Source organism: Sinocyclocheilus grahami, unplaced genomic scaffold (assembly GCF_001515645.1).
Source record: "Sinocyclocheilus grahami isolate Dianchi unplaced genomic scaffold, SAMN03320097.WGS_v1.1 scaffold811.1, whole genome shotgun sequence".
Lineage (NCBI taxonomy): Eukaryota > Metazoa > Chordata > Actinopteri > Cypriniformes > Cyprinidae > Sinocyclocheilus > Sinocyclocheilus grahami.
Genome location: NW_015505990.1, coordinates 44,363 through 64,415, shown reverse-complemented (window position 1 = coordinate 64,415; position 20,053 = coordinate 44,363). Strand labels below are relative to the sequence as shown.

General features: G+C 33.4%; 1 protein-coding gene across 1 annotated transcript; it reads right to left on the bottom strand.

Annotated features, from left to right (window-relative positions):
* Positions 1 to 1,585: 1,585 nt before the first annotated feature.
* LOC107562190 (scavenger receptor cysteine-rich domain-containing group B protein-like) lies at positions 1,586 to 20,053 on the bottom strand. Its single transcript, XM_016246777.1, has 11 exons — positions 19,916 to 20,053; positions 18,258 to 18,290; positions 15,218 to 15,256; positions 12,535 to 12,837; positions 12,335 to 12,400; positions 7,984 to 8,298; positions 6,445 to 6,522; positions 6,105 to 6,176; positions 5,213 to 5,527; positions 3,558 to 3,647; positions 1,586 to 2,266 (listed from the first exon to the last, which is right to left on the bottom strand). The coding sequence occupies exons 1-11, from the start codon at positions 20,031 to 20,033 to the stop codon at positions 1,953 to 1,955; spliced, it is 1,743 nt and encodes a 580-aa protein (XP_016102263.1). The 5' UTR covers positions 20,034 to 20,053; the 3' UTR covers positions 1,586 to 1,952.

The window sequence follows — 20,053 nt, the reverse complement described above, 5'->3', positions numbered from 1 at the left end:
GGGCATAGAGGAGCAACAATAATGTACAGTATGTGGAAAATAATGTGTTTTTTAAACCTTAAACCGCATAAACACATTTCATTACACCAAATACACACAATAATGTTCTTTTTAGCAAAATCATATGACCCCTTTAATGCAAACAGCATACATTTAGTCAACATGTGTATTTTTAATTGGAATTTTAATATTTGACATTTCTTTTCATAAATGTATTTTACACTAGGTACAACTTAGGACCTTAATTATATAACTGTGATATTTAATCCCAGTGGCATTTAAGCATACAATCATGCATTCTGTGTTAATAGGCTTTGATTTTGTTAGCAAGGCTTTTACTGTTTTTTACTATTTTCCATGTGATTGCACACTTTTCTCAGGTTTGGCCTATGAGTTTTTTTTTTTTCTGTTTTCAGCTTCTGCTGAAAAAAAGGACAACAAAAAAGAATAATGCATAAATTAATGTAATAAGAATTATAGTGTTACTTAATTAACTTACTGAATTTGAGTTATTACCAGCTTGCTAGTCTTTGTAAGATAACCAGGTGTAGTTGTCACACAGTACATTTTACTCCAGTGAATACTTTTTTATGGTTGACTTATTTTTCAAAGTCATTTTCTGTATAGAGACATACTGGACCTGCTTCTTGGCTACAGAAAACTACTGGGGGAAAAAAAAGTCAAAATAACTAACTAACATTATAACTAGTAATATGTTAAATAGCAACATAAATGTATTGCATATTCATTATTTTATCAAATTTGTTTTAAATGCAGATAATTAAACCTTATTATATAGTATAATAGTATATATAGATCACCTGCAGGAGGAATAAATGATGTATTTTTGTCTTAAAAGAAGAGAATTGTATATATATTTCAATAAAAAAAACAGCTTTAGTCCACCTGTGTTAAGAATATATAATAGATTCATAGCATACTTTATTTCCATATATATTGACAAAACATTGACGTTTCACTCCAATATTTTAGGAAAGTCTGTACAGTACTAAAAGTGACATCAAAAACATTTAATCAATTGTCTTCTTTTTTAATTTAGGATATCAAATGTTTAATTACATATTATATATAAAATATCTTAACATCATTTCAGTCCCACATTGTCTTCCTAGCTTGTAAAATAACCAGCTAATACACTAAGAGGTTATGCAATTAGGCCAATAACATGGTTTAGTTTCCTCAGTACAAATGCAATATTCCTTTTATCCCATTCATTTTTATTCTGTTCATCTACTCAAAGAAAAAAAGACAGAAAAATGAAAACCCAATCAAAATGGACCTGAGAACTTTTTTGCTTTTTTTTTCTGAACAAACCAAATTATTTTTTCCGACTGAATAACAAGGCTATTTTTCATTCAACAAAATGCAAATATATTCAGATACACTCTTAACTTTTAAGACATGCAACACAACAATCTTCAAATATTTAAAATAGAAATATGTTATATTTTCTTCTTAGCATTCAGTAAACAGAGCCACAAGAATCAAATCTTTTTATGATCGGAAAAGTACTAGAAGTACAGTACATACGTTTTTGTATGGCATAATAAATTTGGTGCTTGCAATCAAAATGACAGGCTAAAAAGAGTCTAAAACTTTGGTTTCCACTGTATATCAATAGTTTAAAATAAGTTCAGCATACTTATTCACCCATGTGTGTACACATTCTTATAGTTTATAAAGTGCATAATTGGAATTTCATTCATAATATTTATTACAGTTATTTATATAACAGTATTAGCATAATTTATTTTTTCTTGTTTCACACCCAGTAACTATTTCATCTTTAAAATTTCTTCGTCGGGGTCAGCGTAAGGTGTTATTTACAAAATTTATACAAGTCCTGGAAACTCTTCCACTCCCACTGCATTGACTGGGCCAGGGTGGTGGGTGTGGCTTGCGGTGGGCGTGGCCTGTGGTGGGTGGAGTCATTAGAGTTCACATGTGACGCTGGCATCCTCTGAATGGTCACAGTTGTGGACGTTCCATGCTATGTGAGAGCACTGAGTGAGAGCAGCTTCTCTGCCTGTGCACTTCAGATTGTCCATCTGGATTGTGCCACGACCGGGACCAAAGTAGGCCATCACCTGGGCGGCTCTAGGCAGCCCACAGCCCATCTGCCTGCACGCCACCTTCGCATCTGCAATATCCCAAGCATCATCGCACACGGTTCCCCATTCTCCTCTCAGGAATATCTCCACACGGCCCTCGCAGCGATTCAGGCCCCCTACGAGCCTGATGGTACCTTGAGAAGAGAAAAAGAAAGGGATAAGCTGTGTGCCTAAACAGTGAGTGAGACTAGAAATAATGTGTCATAAATCATAGTATGCAGAAAACAGATGGTCAAAGATGATAAATTAGTTGTTTTGTAGAAGTGTGCATTCATGCGCGCCTTTTCAGTTATTATTTTCCACAATTATTTTAAACATTTTCTTACTTTAATATTTTTGTCTTGTTTTCCTGTACAAATATCTAAACATTCTTAAATCAGTCTTGTTTTCTTTAAAAAATATATTAAAATTAAGCGAGTTTATGCTTGAGACATGCTTGATATGCTTGAAAAAATATCTCCAGACCCATTATAACTAGTAATATTAAAGAGCAAAATCTATCAAATCTATCACATATTCATTACTTCGCAAAATTTAAATGCAGATGATGAAACATATATATGAATAATAATGTGAAAATAATAATAATAATGAGAACATTTATTTATATATATATATATATATATATATACACGTATACACACATGTATATATGGTTAGAAATAAAGTCTGTACATTAAAAAAAAGTTACATCAAAAGTATTTTCTCAACTGTTTTTTTTTTTTTTTTTTTTACTTTAGGTATAACAAATGTTTAATTATATACAGTTCGAACTGCGTCCTCTAGGGGTCACTATGGAGAAACCTAGAGGACGCAGTGTCTCGTTCCCTACTCAGGGAACCATGGTTACATAAGTAACCTGAGACGTTCCCTTTCATGGGAACTTCGAACTGCGTCCTCTAGGTTTCTCCATAGCGACCCCTAGAGGACGCAGTGTCTCGTTCCCTACTCAGGGAACCATGGTTACATAAGTAACCTGAGACGGTTTTCTGCAGGTTTTGAAAAGTTGAAATTTCGCCCTACCACAAATCAAGGCCTAACATTGTCTTAACTTTAAGCATGGTCTTAAATTCATATATGCGTGTATATTTAATTTTAATATATTTTATATATATTAATATAATATTTTAATTTTTCCAGTACAATTATCTACACTTCCTTAAATCAAGATACCATTTGAATGTATGAAATCTTGTTTTCTAAGAAACTTAACTAAATTAAGTGGGTCTATGCCTTAAAGACAAGAACAAACATCTGTCGGTGGGGTATGAAAACTTGTTTTCCCTTTGAATTAAGCTGATTTTTGTATTTGGCAGATATTTGTTCTCATTAAAGGGATAGTTCACTTAAAAATGAAAACACAGAATGTTTCTGTAATGTCTTTTTGGACATTAAAGACTCGAGTGTGACCTTCAGTGTTCGTACCATCCGCTGGTGTTGTGGTTGTAGTTGTAATAGGTTTCTCCGTCATCCATATGCCAAAGTCTCTTCCGACTGCCACATGCTCCGTAGGCGCTGAAGGAAAGAAAACACAAAAGATTTATTTAGAAAACTTCTTTTGGTTAACTTTCATTTACTGTGACCGAACATGCTCTTTTATAAACACTAACTTGTGGTTAGGGTTGATACTTGTACTTTCATTCTTTAATCTCATGTATATTTTAGTCTTTCCTCTTCTCTTAAATGCTCATCTATTAGACGCATGCATGCATATATTTATGCGTTAGTGGATGCACGTGGCCTGTGCGGAGGACGGCTTCCCCTGCGGTCTGTGCTGATGATGATTTTCTCCAACAGGCCTCTTTATTTTTCATGTAGTCGAAGCGGACTGGCGTACAGAGGATGCTTCTAAATGTGCTGCAAATGCTGATCTGATCAGATGTGTGTGTGTGTGTGTGTGTGTGTGTTTGTAATTGTGTGTAAAAGAGGAAACGTGCCAGAGGAAAAACTGCCCTGGAGATTTGATTTAGTTCAGCAGAACATTGTGTTGCAGTGAGGATTGTGTGTGTGTGTGTGTGTGTTCTTTCATAGTGAATAAATGGTGGTGTTGTGAATGACTGCGTGAATTTTATGAATGAAGGATTGACAGCACACACAAGTCTTATCTGTGTGTGTATCTCATCAAACCAGTCATACACACACACACACACACACACACAAATAAAATTAATATTAATTATATAATTATAAGTTTCTATACTGTAATATACGTCTACACTGTATATATTTAAATTATTTAAAGATTCTTAATGTTTTTTTTAAAGACGTTTCTTCTGCTCATCAAGGCTGGATTTATTTGATCAAAAATGCAGGAAAAAAAACAGTAATAATTTAAAATATTATAACAATTTAAAATAAGTTTTCTATTTTAATATACTTTAAAATATAATGTATTCCTGTGATGCAAAGCTGAATTTTCAGCATCATTACTCCAGTCTTCAGTGTCACATGATCTTCAGAAATCATTCTAATATGCTGATTTGCTGCTCAAGAATCGTTTCAGATTATTATCAATGTTAAAAAAAACGAGTTTGGGGTAATGCTGAATTATTATCAATGTTGTTGCTTAATATTTTTTTAAAGGAACAGCAAGCATGTGTTAAATTGATAAAAAAAATTATAGTAAAGACTTCTATTGTTAGAAAAGATTTCTATTTTGAATAAATGCTGTTCTTTTTAACTTTTGAACGGCAGTGTGTGTATATACAAAATATTTATACCTTATATAGTTATATTTACACTTTATATCATTCTGTATTTAACCTGATAAACAAATACCGGTAGTTGTACTACAGTATATTACCTAAATGTGAATTTTTTTCCAAAAATAGTTTTTTTTGCGGTGAAATGTGCCCCGAACATGTTTCTGTGAAATACAGCTATACATGTATGGATTTCAGTTTATTTTCATTTAAACTAATTTATATGAAATTCTTGGAATAATAGTTCCTCTACATATCAATGAGTTCATGTATATGAATAAGTATGCACATTTTATATGAATGTAAAATGCATGGCTTTTTTCAAAACTATTCATTTCGATGTGATCAAGACTATAATGTAGGTCATATTTCTCTTACGCTCACAGATGACCCCAGCGTCTTCGTAATGGCCGCAGTTATGCTGTCCCCAGCCCAGATTGAAGCAGTCGGACAGCTTTTGCTCTCTGCCACTGCAGTCCACGTTATCCAGCAGTATGGGACCGGAGCCGTAGCCGAAGTGAGCCAGAGGTTTGGCTGCGATAGCCGGCCCACATCCCATCTGTCTGCAGACCACCTGAGCGTTGTTCATATCCCAGTCATCATCACAGACCGTTCCCCAGACGGTGAAGTAGAGGATTTCCACTCGGCCCTGACAGCTGTTGAGGCCATTCACCAAACGGATGCTCGGCTTCTCTGAAAGAGCCATGGATGAAGAGGGTTAGAGAGAGACAGCCGATAACTGAGAAAACATACACTGCTGTTCAAAAGTGTGGGGTCGGTAAGATTTTTAAAAATGTTTTTGAAACGGTCTCTTCTGCTCACCAAGGCTGCATTTGTTTGATCACAAATACAGTCATATTTTGAAAAATTATTATAATTTCAAATAGCTGTTTTCTGTGTGAATATATTGTAAAATGTAGTTTATTCCTGTGATGCGCAGCTGAATTTTCAGCATCATTACTCCAGTCTTCAGTGTCACATGATCCTTCAGAAATCATTCTAATATGCTGATTTGATGCTCAAGAAACATTTCTGATTATTATCAATGTTGAACACAGTTGTGCTGCTTTTGTGGAAACCGTGATTCAGTTTAATTTTCAGGATTCTTTGATGAAAGTTCAAAAGAACATCTACAGTATCTATCCATCCATCCAATCTCTCACTATATCATGTATCTAATACATATGTATTTGTTTATTTATTTATTTTTAGATAGATATATAGATAGATTGTCATTGGATGCTTTATGAGATGTTTGTGTCTTTGCTACCTTTCGTTGTTGAGGCTGTAGTGACCGTCACAGTTGCCGTTACAAGGCTTACTGCTGCTGGCGTTTCTGTCACTGAAGAAAACAGAGAAAAATGTGATGCAAAAAGAAGAATTCAGACAAAATATTTGTGCTCAGTGATGTTTTGAAAGGACACCATCTGCTGGTGCTTTAAGGGGCTTATTATTCAGGACGGTCCTGTTAGCAGGCAGTGTGTGACAGATGGTCAGATGGCCAGGCACAGCAGTTAATAACAATGAATTGGCTATTAATTCAACCGTGCATTATTGAAAATAACAGGTGAAGTTACAGGCCCTACGTACAGTATAGGCAGTGTTTATACCTGCTGTGCTTTCAGGAACGATGAACTCTCTGCCTATAGTCTCTGTGTTGATTACTGGGACCACGGTGGAACTGGCACCTGAAATATGAGAGAGAGTTAGATCTGCAATCCAAGGAATGCAGTATTATTATGTGCATACAGTCAGGTTTGAAAGTCTGAGATCACACTGAAAATCAGTTGCTTTTTATGTAAAAATAAAGTTGTACATAAAAAAAGTCCTGTACTAAATTAATAAATGTAAACAACAACAACAAAAATCATTTTTTGTAACAATTCAAACAATTATGCTGACCATATAATTATGGTACAAAAATGCTAAAAAAAAAAAAAAGGCAAACAATTACTAAATAAAATTGCAAAAACGATGGAAAACCTGCCAAAGAAAGACATTTTGCTAGTGCTTTCAATCAGCCCGTTATCCAAGCATCCAATGACAATCTCAGTATCATCTATCTATCTATCCATCTATCTATCTATCTATCTATCTATCTATCTATCTATCTATCTATCTATCTATCTATCTGTCTGTCTGTCTATCTGTCTATCTAGCTATCTATCTATCTATCTATCTATCTATCTATCTATCTATCTATCTATCTATCTATCTATCTATCTATCTATCTATCTGTCTATCTGTCTATCTATCTATCTATCTGTCTATCTGTCTATCTATCTATCTATCTATCTATCTATCTATCTATCTATCTATATCTTCTAAGAAATAATGCTAAAGAAATTTGCAAAAAGAATTAAAAAATAATGGGGGGAAGGGCAAAATAAAATAGCACAAATATTGAAAAAAGAACTAAACAAAATAGCAAAATAATGTGGGAAAATGCTAAATAAAATTGCAAAAATAATGAAAAAAGTCTAAATAAAATTGCAAATATTATGAAAAACTGTCAAATAAAATCACTATATCTGACTATCTAAAAAAAATGCTAAATAAAATTACAAATGCAATAAAACATTAATGAAATATTTTTTAAATACAGTATAAGCATTTCTGTTGGACCCCGCTTAGTACATTAGTTCATCTGAATATGGCTTAGTTCAACAGAAAATGTGCATTTCATGAGTTGATCTGATGATCCATCTTATTTTTTATGTAAAAGCAGTGTGGACATCTGTAACTTGAATGTGTGAGGCTTCCATACACTTCCAGTCATTTTAGCTGTACAGCCAGTTATGCTGCTTGATATTGCAAACTGGTATATATAATCATATTATTTTATATTATTATTGTATTGATAAGAACTGGTTTTTAGCAAGTATTTTTCCTGTAGTTATTTACCTCTTAAAAATAAAGGTGCTTCAAAAGGTTCTTCAAGCGATGCCATAGAAGACCCTTTTTTGTGTCCACAAAGAACCATTCAGTCAAAGGTTCTTTAAAGAACCATTTAGACAAAAAGGTTCTTCTATGGCATCGTGAAGCACCTTTATTTTTAAGAGTGTATAGTGACTGAAGAATCAGAAGTCTTGCACATTCACAGAAAATAGTTTACTTTGTGAAATAAGTAAGAGGAGAAAGAAGCCCACCTGAGCAGATGACACCGGCGTCCTCATGGTGGCCGCAGTTGTGAACTCCCCAGCCGAGGCTGTAACAGGTGGCCAGGCTTCCCTCCTGCCCGTTACAATTCACGTTATCCAGCAAAATCCGTCCCGTGCCGTAGCCGAAGTAAGAATTTGAAGGTGCGCCGACAGCTTGTCCACAGCCGATTTCTTGACACACGACTGCGGCGTCCACCATGCTCCAATCATCATCGCACACCGTTCCCCAGCTGCCCTGGTAGTAGATCTCCACCCGGCCCTGACAGCGGTCCCCTGTCCCCACCAAACGTACAGCTCCATCTCCTACAGCACAGGACGGTCATGGTCATCAGACATGGTTTTAGGAACAACCGTATATGTGACCCTGGACCCCAAAACCAGTCATAAGGGTCAATTTATTAGAAATTGAGATTTATACATCATCTAAAAGCTGAATAAATAAGCTTTGAAAAGTAGATTATTAGAATTTTTTAGAATTTTATATAGAATTAATTTTTTTAATTTTTCAAAAAAAATTGAGTATCAAAAAGTTATAGAAGTTTAAATGTACTGTAAATAAAATGCGCTATATTATTTGTATTTCTTATAAATATTTTACATAACAGGTTTTACTCTAAAATTGGTTTAAAATTAAAGCCTTATGTCTAAATAAGTTATGTTCCAAATTTGAAGTTGATATGAAAAAAGTTGAGGTTCCTGTGAGATTTTATTTAGGGCGTTATACCACAAACAGCCACCGGGTGCCATCCAAACTCCATTAATTTTTTTTAAGCATTATTCTGTCACAAATGTCTAGATTTCTCTGTCAATATTACTTCTATCTCAAAATAAGAATCCTGAGACTCAGACCTTTTCAATGATATGTTTTTTGTCAAGATTATAAAAAGGTTTGATTCTAAAAGAGCGTAATGCATTTTGTAATGTGACACTTGACACTGCCCACAAAGGGGGAGGAGACCGCCAAAAGATTTTAAAGTACCATTTCTATGATAACGCAATGTCCGATTTCAAAAAGGATGAATCTTGGGTTTCTTAGCTTTCAAACGATATATAATTTATGATGATTACTAAAAGATTTGATAGAGAAAAAGGACAACAAAAAAGAGCGCCAAGCGTCCCACAGGTGGGACGGTGACAGTTAAGGGGTTAATTAATTAAATAATAATTTTTTTTGATATTTTCTCATCACCAAATACCTCTGGAATATTTACTGCTGTTGCTTTCTAATGCAGGATAGATGTGTTGCTCTCAAAATACATCATTTTGGAAAACAAAAATAATGAGAAAAGTTGTATTCTTGTTTTGAAGTAAGAATTCATGCCTGAAAAAGTAAGATGAAATTCTGATGCAATGATGTAAATCATTGAGATCTTTATAACAGTACAGCAGATACTTCCATAAAATGATTTATCAGCCGTCGCTCTATATCTCCAGTAATCTGTCTCAGTAAAATGAGATTGAAATGATCAGAACATATACGCAGTGATTGAGAGCTGAAGAAATAAAGGCTCCTCAGAAGATGTGAGATGTTCTGGAGGCTTGTGAAGATCATTCCTCCGCTGAGGAACAGTGAAAGTAAAGCTTCTGGAAACAAACGCTCCTCAAAAGATCCTGAGGATCAGATTTGAGACTCTAAAACATGATTGATGGAGAATCAAGTAAAGCTGAGCTACTTCAGTCCAGTAAGTGTTCATCTGGAAATATGACTACTGTACAGTTATTCTGACCTTTACTTTATGAACATCAGTAAAGATTTGACAGCAAAAATCACGAGCTGAAGGTGGACATTTGTACAATCATATTAAAAGACCTTTTATTACTATCAATCAGACGACAGAAGGCATGGAGTAGATTGTGTGCAGCAGGTTTTTCAACAAAGTTTTGATCATTTAGAGATCTTGGAGATGCATATAATCACTGTACTTTTATCTATTATGTAAGAATTTTTCCAGAAACATTAAGAAATCATTGTGAAGCACCTATTGTTTGTCCAACAGAAACCCTAGTCGACAATTATCTACACTTTGCTCCTAGAAATCATATAGATTGCTCCATAGAGGGTATGGGCCAGATTATCGGTAATATTATTCTGCTCAATTTAATTTGGCATTGAATATGATGCAAACGGAGGGCTACGGTTTCAAGCAAACACACACTGATGTGCCTCGTATTGGTTTACTGAGCGACGCCACCACATGGACACAAAGCCAGTCTTGTACTGCCAGAGGAACAATACCTCAACGGTGATTCCATGCCGTGAAAATGCCATTAAATTCCCCAAACAAATTCCCATAAGGCTTTGTTACTTTCTTTAGCTGTCATAATCTCTGAACTAGATATGGGCGGCCGCCTCTCATGACTGAAAGAGGATATGAGAAACAAAGACAGGATGAACGTGATCCTTCAGAAGAAGTTTTGATGTGATCTTTACAGTAATGGGATAAATTAAAACTATAAGCAGGGTAATTATAGCTAACCAAAATTAAAACAATAAAACCATTTAAAAAAAACACACATACTCACACACTCATATATATATATATATATATATATATATATATATATATATATATATATATATATATGAAATAAAACAAAACAAAATAATAAAATAAACTTAATATACTAAAATAGCTGGAGCACAAAAATAAAATAAAAATAATAAAATCTATATAGACATTAAAAAATAATAAAAATGCCCAAAACACAACAAAACTACTAGAACTTGACCTAAAATTAAAATGAAAAGAATATAAAAATTAGAAGCTAAATCTCAGTGTTATTAATATAACACTAATTATAATGAGACACTGTGCAATGATTTTGATTCAGGATTTTTGTGTCACATATTAACAAATAGAGGCCCTAATATTTTGGGTCATTCACTATGCAGTACATCATGCATGTCTTAATATATTGAATGAAATATTAAAATGTATTCAAATTTAAATGTTATTATTATCATTAAATTTAGTTATGTTTACATTTAATTATTATGATTTAATTACTAAATAAAAATTTAATCGTTACAATTATAAAACACAAAATGTATTCAGTGTAATACATATAATAAATTAGTAAAATATTTAAATTCAAAGATGGAGATCATATTAGTTTAGTTTTAATCAATATCACAATAAAGTTAATATATAAGGGTGAAATTTAAATTCCTCTAACAACCTATAAAGACATAAATTGCTTTCCTTTCCTTCAATTGAAAATGTTTCAATCAAACAAGGTTTTAATTTATTATCAAATGTCCTTAATATAACTCGCAAAATCACAAAATACAAAATACAGTTTCCTATGAATGCCATCGTCCTACGCCACGAAGCGACATCATTTTGGAGGGAAATCAACAGTACAAGCAACATAAGTATCAGATGAATTCTGTGGTGTTTTGTGTCTCTGTAAAATATTCCATCTTGTTTAATCAAATTAGTTTGATGATACTAACATTTCATAATTTTAATGTTTATATAGGTGCTGTCAAACGATTAATCGTGATTAATCGCATCCAAAATAAAAGTTTTTGTTTACATAATATATGTATGTGTGCTATGTATATTTATTATGCATGTATATATTTCAGAAAATATGTTATGTTTATATATTAAATATATTTATCATATAAATTATATAAATATAGACGTGAATGCATGTTCAAAATATGTACTGTATGTGTGTGTGTGTATGTGTGTGTATTTATATATACATAATAAATATACACAGAACACATACATATAATATGCAAGCAAAAACTTTTATTTTGGATGCGATTAATCGTTTGACAGCACTAGTTTATATATGTTTATATAAAACACAAAAATGAACTTCAAGTTGATATCCTCATGTAAAAGTTAAAAAAGGGCCGAATAAACTGTGCAACTTACTTAAAGCAGAGATCAGACTGGACGGTGTGGTGGGCTCCAGGCCTCGAGGTTCGATGACATTATTGCCTGTGAGAAACGAACAATTAATGAGCTCACATGAATGAATCTTAAAATGAATAATTACTTGAACCCATGCAATGAAATCAGTTTTAAGCACTTGTCAAGTTGAAGTTTTAATGGCAAAAACTCACTCCACGTACCTTTACAGGTGACGGCCACGTCTTCATAGTGGTAGCAGTTGTGGACGCCCCATCCCTGATTCCTACACTGACTCAGGTCCATCTCTCCTCCTTTACAGTCCACGTTGTCCAGCAGGTTTATTTTGGATGCGATTAATCGTTTGACAGCACTAGTTTATATATGTTTATATAAAACACAAAAATGAACTTCAAGTTGATATCCTCATGTAAAAGTTAAAAAAGGGCCGAATAAACTGTGCAACTTACTTAAAGCAGAGATCAGACTGGACGGTGTGGTGGGCTCCAGGCCTCGAGGTTCGATGACATTATTGCCTGTGAGAAACGAACAATTAATGAGCTCACATGAATGAATCTTAAAATGAATAATTACTTGAACCCATGCAATGAAATCAGTTTTAAGCACTTGTCAAGTTGAAGTTTTAATGGCAAAAACTCACTCCACGTACCTTTACAGGTGACGGCCACGTCTTCATAGTGGTAGCAGTTGTGGACGCCCCATCCCTGATTCCTACACTGACTCAGGTCCATCTCTCCTCCTTTACAGTCCACGTTGTCCAGCAGGATGGGACCGGAGCCCTGGCCGAACTTGGAGCTGCTCCCCACAGCCACGGCCACACCGCAGTCCAGCTGCCGGCACACCACATTCGAGTCCACCATGTCCCAGTCGTCATCACACACCGTCCCCCACGTGCCGTTATGAAGCACCTCCACACGGCCCTCGCACGGGTTCCTGCCGTTCACCAGCCGCACTGGAGACCAGGAAGAGCAGCTCATTACTTTTAATATTACTGAAACACTATTATAGTTTTTATTAAGAATTTTTATTAGCTTTTATTTTCATATTTTTCATTTTCATTTGAGTTAGTTTTACAATTTTTTTAAACAAACAAACAAAATATATATATATATATATATATAATTATTATTATTATTATTGTTGTTGTTTTAGTTATTTTAGTGCATCAAGTTAAACTAAATGTTTAAATGTTAAGTTTAAGTTTGATCTTTTATTTCAGTTTCATTCAGTATTTTTTATGGTTTTAGTTTTGATTATCTATAATAAGCCTGGTAATTACTAGAACATGCAGCATACATGTATGTTTCAGTGTTATTTTGGTATAATTGATATAATATTACAGTTTTTATTAATAATTTTAATTAGCTTTTATTTTCATATTTTTCATTTTCAGTTTCATTTTAGTTAGTTTTACAAAAAAAATTATTTAAACAAATTTATTTATTATTATTATTATTGTTGTTGTTGTTTGAGCTATTTTAGTGCATCAAGTTAAACTAAATGAAAATCATAAATGTTTAAATGTTAAGTTTGATCTTTTATTTCAGTTTCATTCAGTATTTTTTATGGTTTTAGTTTTGATTATCTATAATAAGCCTGGTAATTACTAGAACATGCAGGGTACATTACATGTATGTTTCAGTGTTATTTTGGTATAATTGATATAATATTACAGTTGTTATAAATATTTTAAATTAGCTTTTATTTTTGCATTTTCCATTTTCATTTTAGTTAAAGTTTTAGATATTTATTTGTGTGACTTTGTCATTTTTATTCGTTTTTAAACATGTCTCTATATTTTTTTTATTAATTTTTATTTCAGTTCTAGTTTTAGTGCATCCAGTTAAACTCAATGAAAGCATGTTTTCTTGGCAGCTATCTAAAATTGTATTATATATCTATTATTTTATTTATATTATTATTTTTTTTATATTTATATATTTTATAGTTTGATTCAGTAATTTGTTGTTTTGCACATATTTCAGTGTAATTTTAGTATAATTGAGATACTATTATAGTTTTATTTGTGTGACTTTGTCATTTTTATTAGTTTTTAAACTATTTTATTAATTTTTATTTCAGTTCTAGTTTTAGTGCATCCAGTTAAACTCAATGAAAGCATGTTTTCTTGGCAGCTATCTAAAATTGTATTATATATCTATTATTTTATTTATATTATTATTTTTTTTATATTTATATATTTTATAGTTTGATTCAGTAATTTGTTGTTTTGCACATATTTCAGTGTAATTTTAGTATAATTGAGATACTATTATAGTTTTTATTAATATGTTGAATTAGTTTTTATTTATGTTTAGTTAGTAGTAAACATTTTAGTATAAATTAGTATACATTTTATTTATATTTATATTTTCTGTTTGCATTTTAATTTTAAAGTTTTAATAATTTTATTGTGTTTTTGCTATTTTTAATTATTAAAAAAAACATGTCTGTATAATTTTTATTATAGTTTTTATTATTATTTAGCACATCAGAGTATGGTACATAAAAAGTAACAGGTTTTAGTTTAAGTTAACTATTATAACTCTCTAGTATGTTTTTGAGCTGTGCCTTTAGAAAACTCATGATTTTTTTTTGACTTTAGGAAATTATTTTGCACCTTAACTGAGTAATACGATTAATAGAGTGTCTTTATTTTTGCATGTATTTTATTCTCTTTGAACTGTGTCAGTACCTTGGTACTGAATGGTGAATTTGTACATGTACCACGGTAAATACATGGAATTCAAAATAGGAATAAAAATAAATTGCATGGTTCAATATATTTATATCATATTTATATTTACATGATATTTCAAAGAATATCCTGATATTGCTATTATACATCCATAAAATGGTATTACCATGGTATAATATCCAAACAAGACATGGTGCATGTTCAAAAAAAAGTTAATTATGTCTGAAGAAAAGTCTTTTATGACTTTTTGGTCCTGGTCTAGTGCATATGAAAACTGCAGGTTTCTGAATAACACAAGTTGAAATGCAGAGCTGCACGGCTCAAATATAATGACATAATGAAGCCTGTAAGAATGTCTCTAATCCCCTTCAACTTAACGCACAATAATAAGTCTAAATATGACATATGACTCCAAAAAGAGAGCGAGAGCGAGGACATGGCATAGCGGTGGAGAAGGGATTGTGTAAACTGAGCGAGTCTTTTTTCTTGTGCCTCAGAGGCAATTATGATCCTTTCCTGCCGTGATCCCGTGATCCTGCCAATGGGCGACGGCAAACTGATCTTTTCTTAAATGGGTGTGTTCTCATACAAAGATGTAAGAAAGGGTGAGAAAGTGAATTGCTAAGACGCTCACCTTGAGACTGTGTTGTCACTGGGGCATTTGTGTTGGTGGCTGTGAGAAAAAAAAAACAGGAGAGAAAGTCAGAGAGAGAGCAAACAACGATTGTGGTCAAATTATTTGTTGAAAGGAGGTTCTTGGCCCTCCAGAGCTGCAGCCCTCTATATCTACTACATCTATTTTCCTGTAATTTTAGACTGGTGAAACAGGAAGACTGTGGATTCAGCTCAGGCTGTGATACAGACGGACTCACTGCTGAACAGATGTATGGCACAATATTACACACCTCTCATAACGCAAGATCAGAGAGTGAGATGTGTGCTGTGAATCTGAGCAGATCCAGCAAATTCAGATAGTGGATATCGAATCTCAAATATAGTGAAAATATTAGCAGTAATTCTACTTGTTAGCAGTCTAGACCCCTGAGACACATTAATGAGTCACTTATTTTAGATACGTTTTAGAAATATTATGTATAGAAATAGTGCACAATCTATAAAAAAAATTTTTTTTGTGATTTATTTATATATATATATATATATATACACACACACACACACACAAAATGATATATATATATATAGATATTTATTTATTAAGATGTATACTGTATACTACCATTCAAAGTTTAGGATCAGTAAGATTTATTATTATTATTATTATTATTATTTGAAAGAAATTAATACTTTCAATCAGCAAGGACCCATTAAATTGATCAAAGGTGACAGTGTTATATTGTTAGGATTTTGTATTTATTTAAACTGTTATTTTAAATTTTAATAATGTTAGATAATATTTTTGATTAAAAAAACGAGTGTAGTCTTGGTGAGCATTAGAGTATTCTTTTCAAAAACATTTTAAAAAATCTTACAGAACCCAGAACTTTTGAGAAATGAAATGAATAATAAATAACAATAAATGAATAAGACATGTATTTGAGTGCACTGTTTCTCTGTGACTGTATGGTCAACTCCAGTTCTGCTTTCATTAAAGTCTATGTACTATTATATATTTAATATATTTATAAAGCAACATGTTATGGCATGTTGTGCTAGACCTGTTGCCTAGCTGACTATGTTTGTGTTTGTTCAGAACATTGTGGTGTTTTTCACAAAGCGCTGACCTTCCCTTCCCTTCCCTCCTCAGGCACACTTTCACCGGGTCTGTTTGTCCTGTGTTTTGTAGCAGTATTGAGACAGCTAATGCTAGTGCCTATACAAGCTTTTGTATCAAACTGTGAATCAATGGTGCTCGATTTCAGCGCCTGACAAAGACAGCAAAAAATTGTTTTTTTTCCCCCAACACGTCCCATTTAGGCCAATTCACAGCCTTCTCCTCCTTCTTATTAATGTGTATGTCGCTGAAATGTTAGTCGCTCTAATTATAGCTGTTACGTTCCCTGGGAGTTGTTGTTTTTGTTTTTATTTTTCCTTGTTTCTTGTTGTTGTTTTTTTCCCCAACTCCTAGGTTTCCGCTGAGTGGACGACTCTCCGCCAATCATTATTAGGGTGTTCTATACTGCGACGAATCAGCTGACGGCCCGTGGCTTTAAAAGCTTCCGGTGCACTCGGCCTGGGAGGCGAGGGCAGGGCAGTGAGCACTGTTGGGGTGTGCAACGAGACTTTTTGGCTGTGCTCTGAGCGGAGAGCCTGTGTGAGCTCCCGGGCATTAGCGTGTGTGTTTTGGATTTGTTTGAGTTGTGTCTCACTACTGTGTATTTTCTCGTTCTCAAGTTGCTCAGTATGACTTTCATGTCTTACAACTATGTGCCGAATTGATGGTGAGCTTATTGAGTTTTCTCGTTCTCTAGGTGGGAGATGAGGGTAGGTAAGCTTAGTTCTAGGTTACATCTCTTGCACGTAGTGAAACCGTGTTAGATACACTAGTCAGTGGGTGAGCGCCTCTTGTGTATTTTTTTCTGTTTTAGTTAGTGTAGGGTATTTAGGGCGTCGCCTATGCCGAAGCTTTCGTGTTTTTGTTTCACATTTTTATTTGGTTAGGATAGGTTAGTGTGTTTGGGCGTTTAGTGTAGCCTTGTTTGGTTTTGTTTCTTTGTTTTGATTTAGGCGCCACTCTATCACTTCTCTCCCTTTTTGTTGGTTTGTTTGTATTCCACTTTTTATTTTTGGCACTGTAAATATGCACACGCGCGGCTGGTGCGTTTCTGGGCAGCTACGTGAATAAGTTGTTGCCTTCTGCCATTTGTAGAATAAATTACTGCCTTTTGCCATATACTGTCATCCTGGCTGTTTTTCTGCTCTCCTCTCCATTCATCGAATTTATTTTGTATTAAATGTTGTGGACCAATTCCCTAGACCGCGAAAGGACCGTAACATTATTGGGGGCTCGTCCGGGATTTGAACCCGGGACCTCTCGCACCCCCAAGTGAGAATCATACCCTTCAGACGTGTGGGTTAATACACACATACGCTTAGTATTTGTATAAAAAATGCAGTTGGAAAAAACTGGGTGTAGAAACAATTTTAGTTAGAAATTGCTAGTAAATTTCATGATTAATTACAAGAAGAACACATTTAAACACTACATTCTGAAGTAGAAAAACTGAAATATTTTTTTCTTGTAAAATATCCATCAACAGTCTTGTTTTATGTCCAACTTTGAGAAATCTCTCTCTTTTTTTCTTTGTTTAGTTTTTTTTACGTGCGATTATTCACTATGGAATCCCATTTCTGAGAGAAAAAAAAAGGTAATTGCGACTTTTTGTCTCACAATTCTGAGTGCATATCTCACAATTCAGCCTCAGAAACTATTCAGAAGCAAAGTCTGAATTGTAATTGAAGCTGCGATAATTTATTATTATTTTTAATGTTTTTATTCAGTGGCGGAAACATACATTTTTACATTGTACATTTTCAAATTGCTTGCCGCCACAATGTAGCAAGTTATTTAGAATGTTGCTTCATGGTTGCTATGATGTTCTGAGTTGCTTTTAGAATGTTGTTATGTGGTTGCTATGGTGTTTTGTGTGGTTTCTAGGACATTGTTAATGAAAGGTCACAGGAAATGCAAAGGTTTCGTTTAAAATGATACTTACTGGAAACTGATCTTTGTTGGAGTTTGATATCTTCTGCAGAGAGAAAAGATCAACACAATTATAAACATCATCATCAAATAACTTAAATATGACACACACTGTACACACATTATCTCACATCTTTGTTGGCGTTTGCGTCACTGGCGATCATTTGTAAGATTAATTGAAAGTCACTGATCTACTGGGAGTTCGTTTGAGTCATCTACAGTAGAGGAAACCACCCATAATGCTCTGACACACACACACACACACACACACACACACACACATCTTCTCAGATGTCCATGTCCTCATTAAGTCTTTAGTTCAGCTGTCTTTTCACAGGTTTGCAATGAACAGGGTATTTCCTGCTGTAGGCTTTACATCCTGAAAAATTGCTCTTATTATTTTGTTCCACCAGGATCTATTAAGCCTGGAGGCTGTTGACTTTGATTTCAATTATTGTTCCTTTAAAGCAGATATGTCAAGACTGTGATTTAATACTTTATGGTTAAAACTTAAGCTTGGTAGCTGAAAGGTTACTGGTTCAATTCCCACAAGGAGCCTTGACCATTGAGCCCTCTAAATGGTCTGTATTTGTAATTAGATTTTTATATTTTGTTTCTAGGTTGTTCTGTGTGGTTTGGTCCACTCTTTACTCTAAAGGATTTATGGGATATATATATATATATATATATATATATATATATATATATATATATATATATATATATATATATACACACTCACACTATAAAAAATGCTGGGTCAAACCCAATTTTTGGCCAAATATGGACTAACCCAATTGTTGGATTAAAATTTTAATTTTAAATCTTAACCAAAAATTAACCCAACAGTTGGGTTAATCCATATTAGACCCAAAGTTGGGTTGAAACAACCTAGCATTTTATTTTTATTTTGTGAACACTTAAAGTAATAAGACACTTGATGTGAGGTTCTATTCAATGTAGTTTTTCAGTATGTGTTCATAAAACTTGCATGTATTGTATTGTGTTATATTATATTATATTGTTAGCAAAATGCGGTTTTAAATGGAGTGTTTCATATGAACCTCTGATGTATTATATCATGCAATACCAGACAAATGTTTGAAATAAATATGATTTGTTTTTAATCCTTTTGAAAGATTCTCTTCTGCTCACCAAGGCTGCATTTATTTGATCAAAAATACAGTAACAACAGTAATATTGTGAAATATTCTTACAATTTCAAATAACTATTTTCCAATGTAATATATGTTAAAATGTCATTTATTCCTGTGATGCAAAGCTATTTTTCAGCTTTCAGTGGCACATAATCCATCAGAAATCACTCTAATATGCTGATTTGCAGTTCAGTTATTATCAATTATTATTGGTGCTCAATTATTAAAAACAGTTATTTTGATGATCTAAGTTGAAAGTAGCTTCAATATTTTTGTGGAAACTGTGACACATTTGAATTTTCAGGATTCTTTGATGATCAGAAAGTTCAAAAGAACAGCATTTATTTGAAAAAGAAATCTTTTGTAACATTATAAATCTTTTTATTGTCACTTTTATCTAATGTTTCCTTGATAAGGAAATAAATAAATGCAGCCTTGGTGAGCAGAAGAGACTTAATTACTCCAAACGTTTGACCGGTAGCGTATATCTTATATCTAAAAAGCTCTGACTCACCGGTTGAAAGGAAGCTGGTGACTGCTATCAGTAAGAACGATGCCAGCAGGCAGGTGAGGATCCAAGCAGCAGATTTCCAGCATCTGCGCACACCGTCTGACACACGCTGACTGCTCATGGCAGAATAGATGCAGCTGG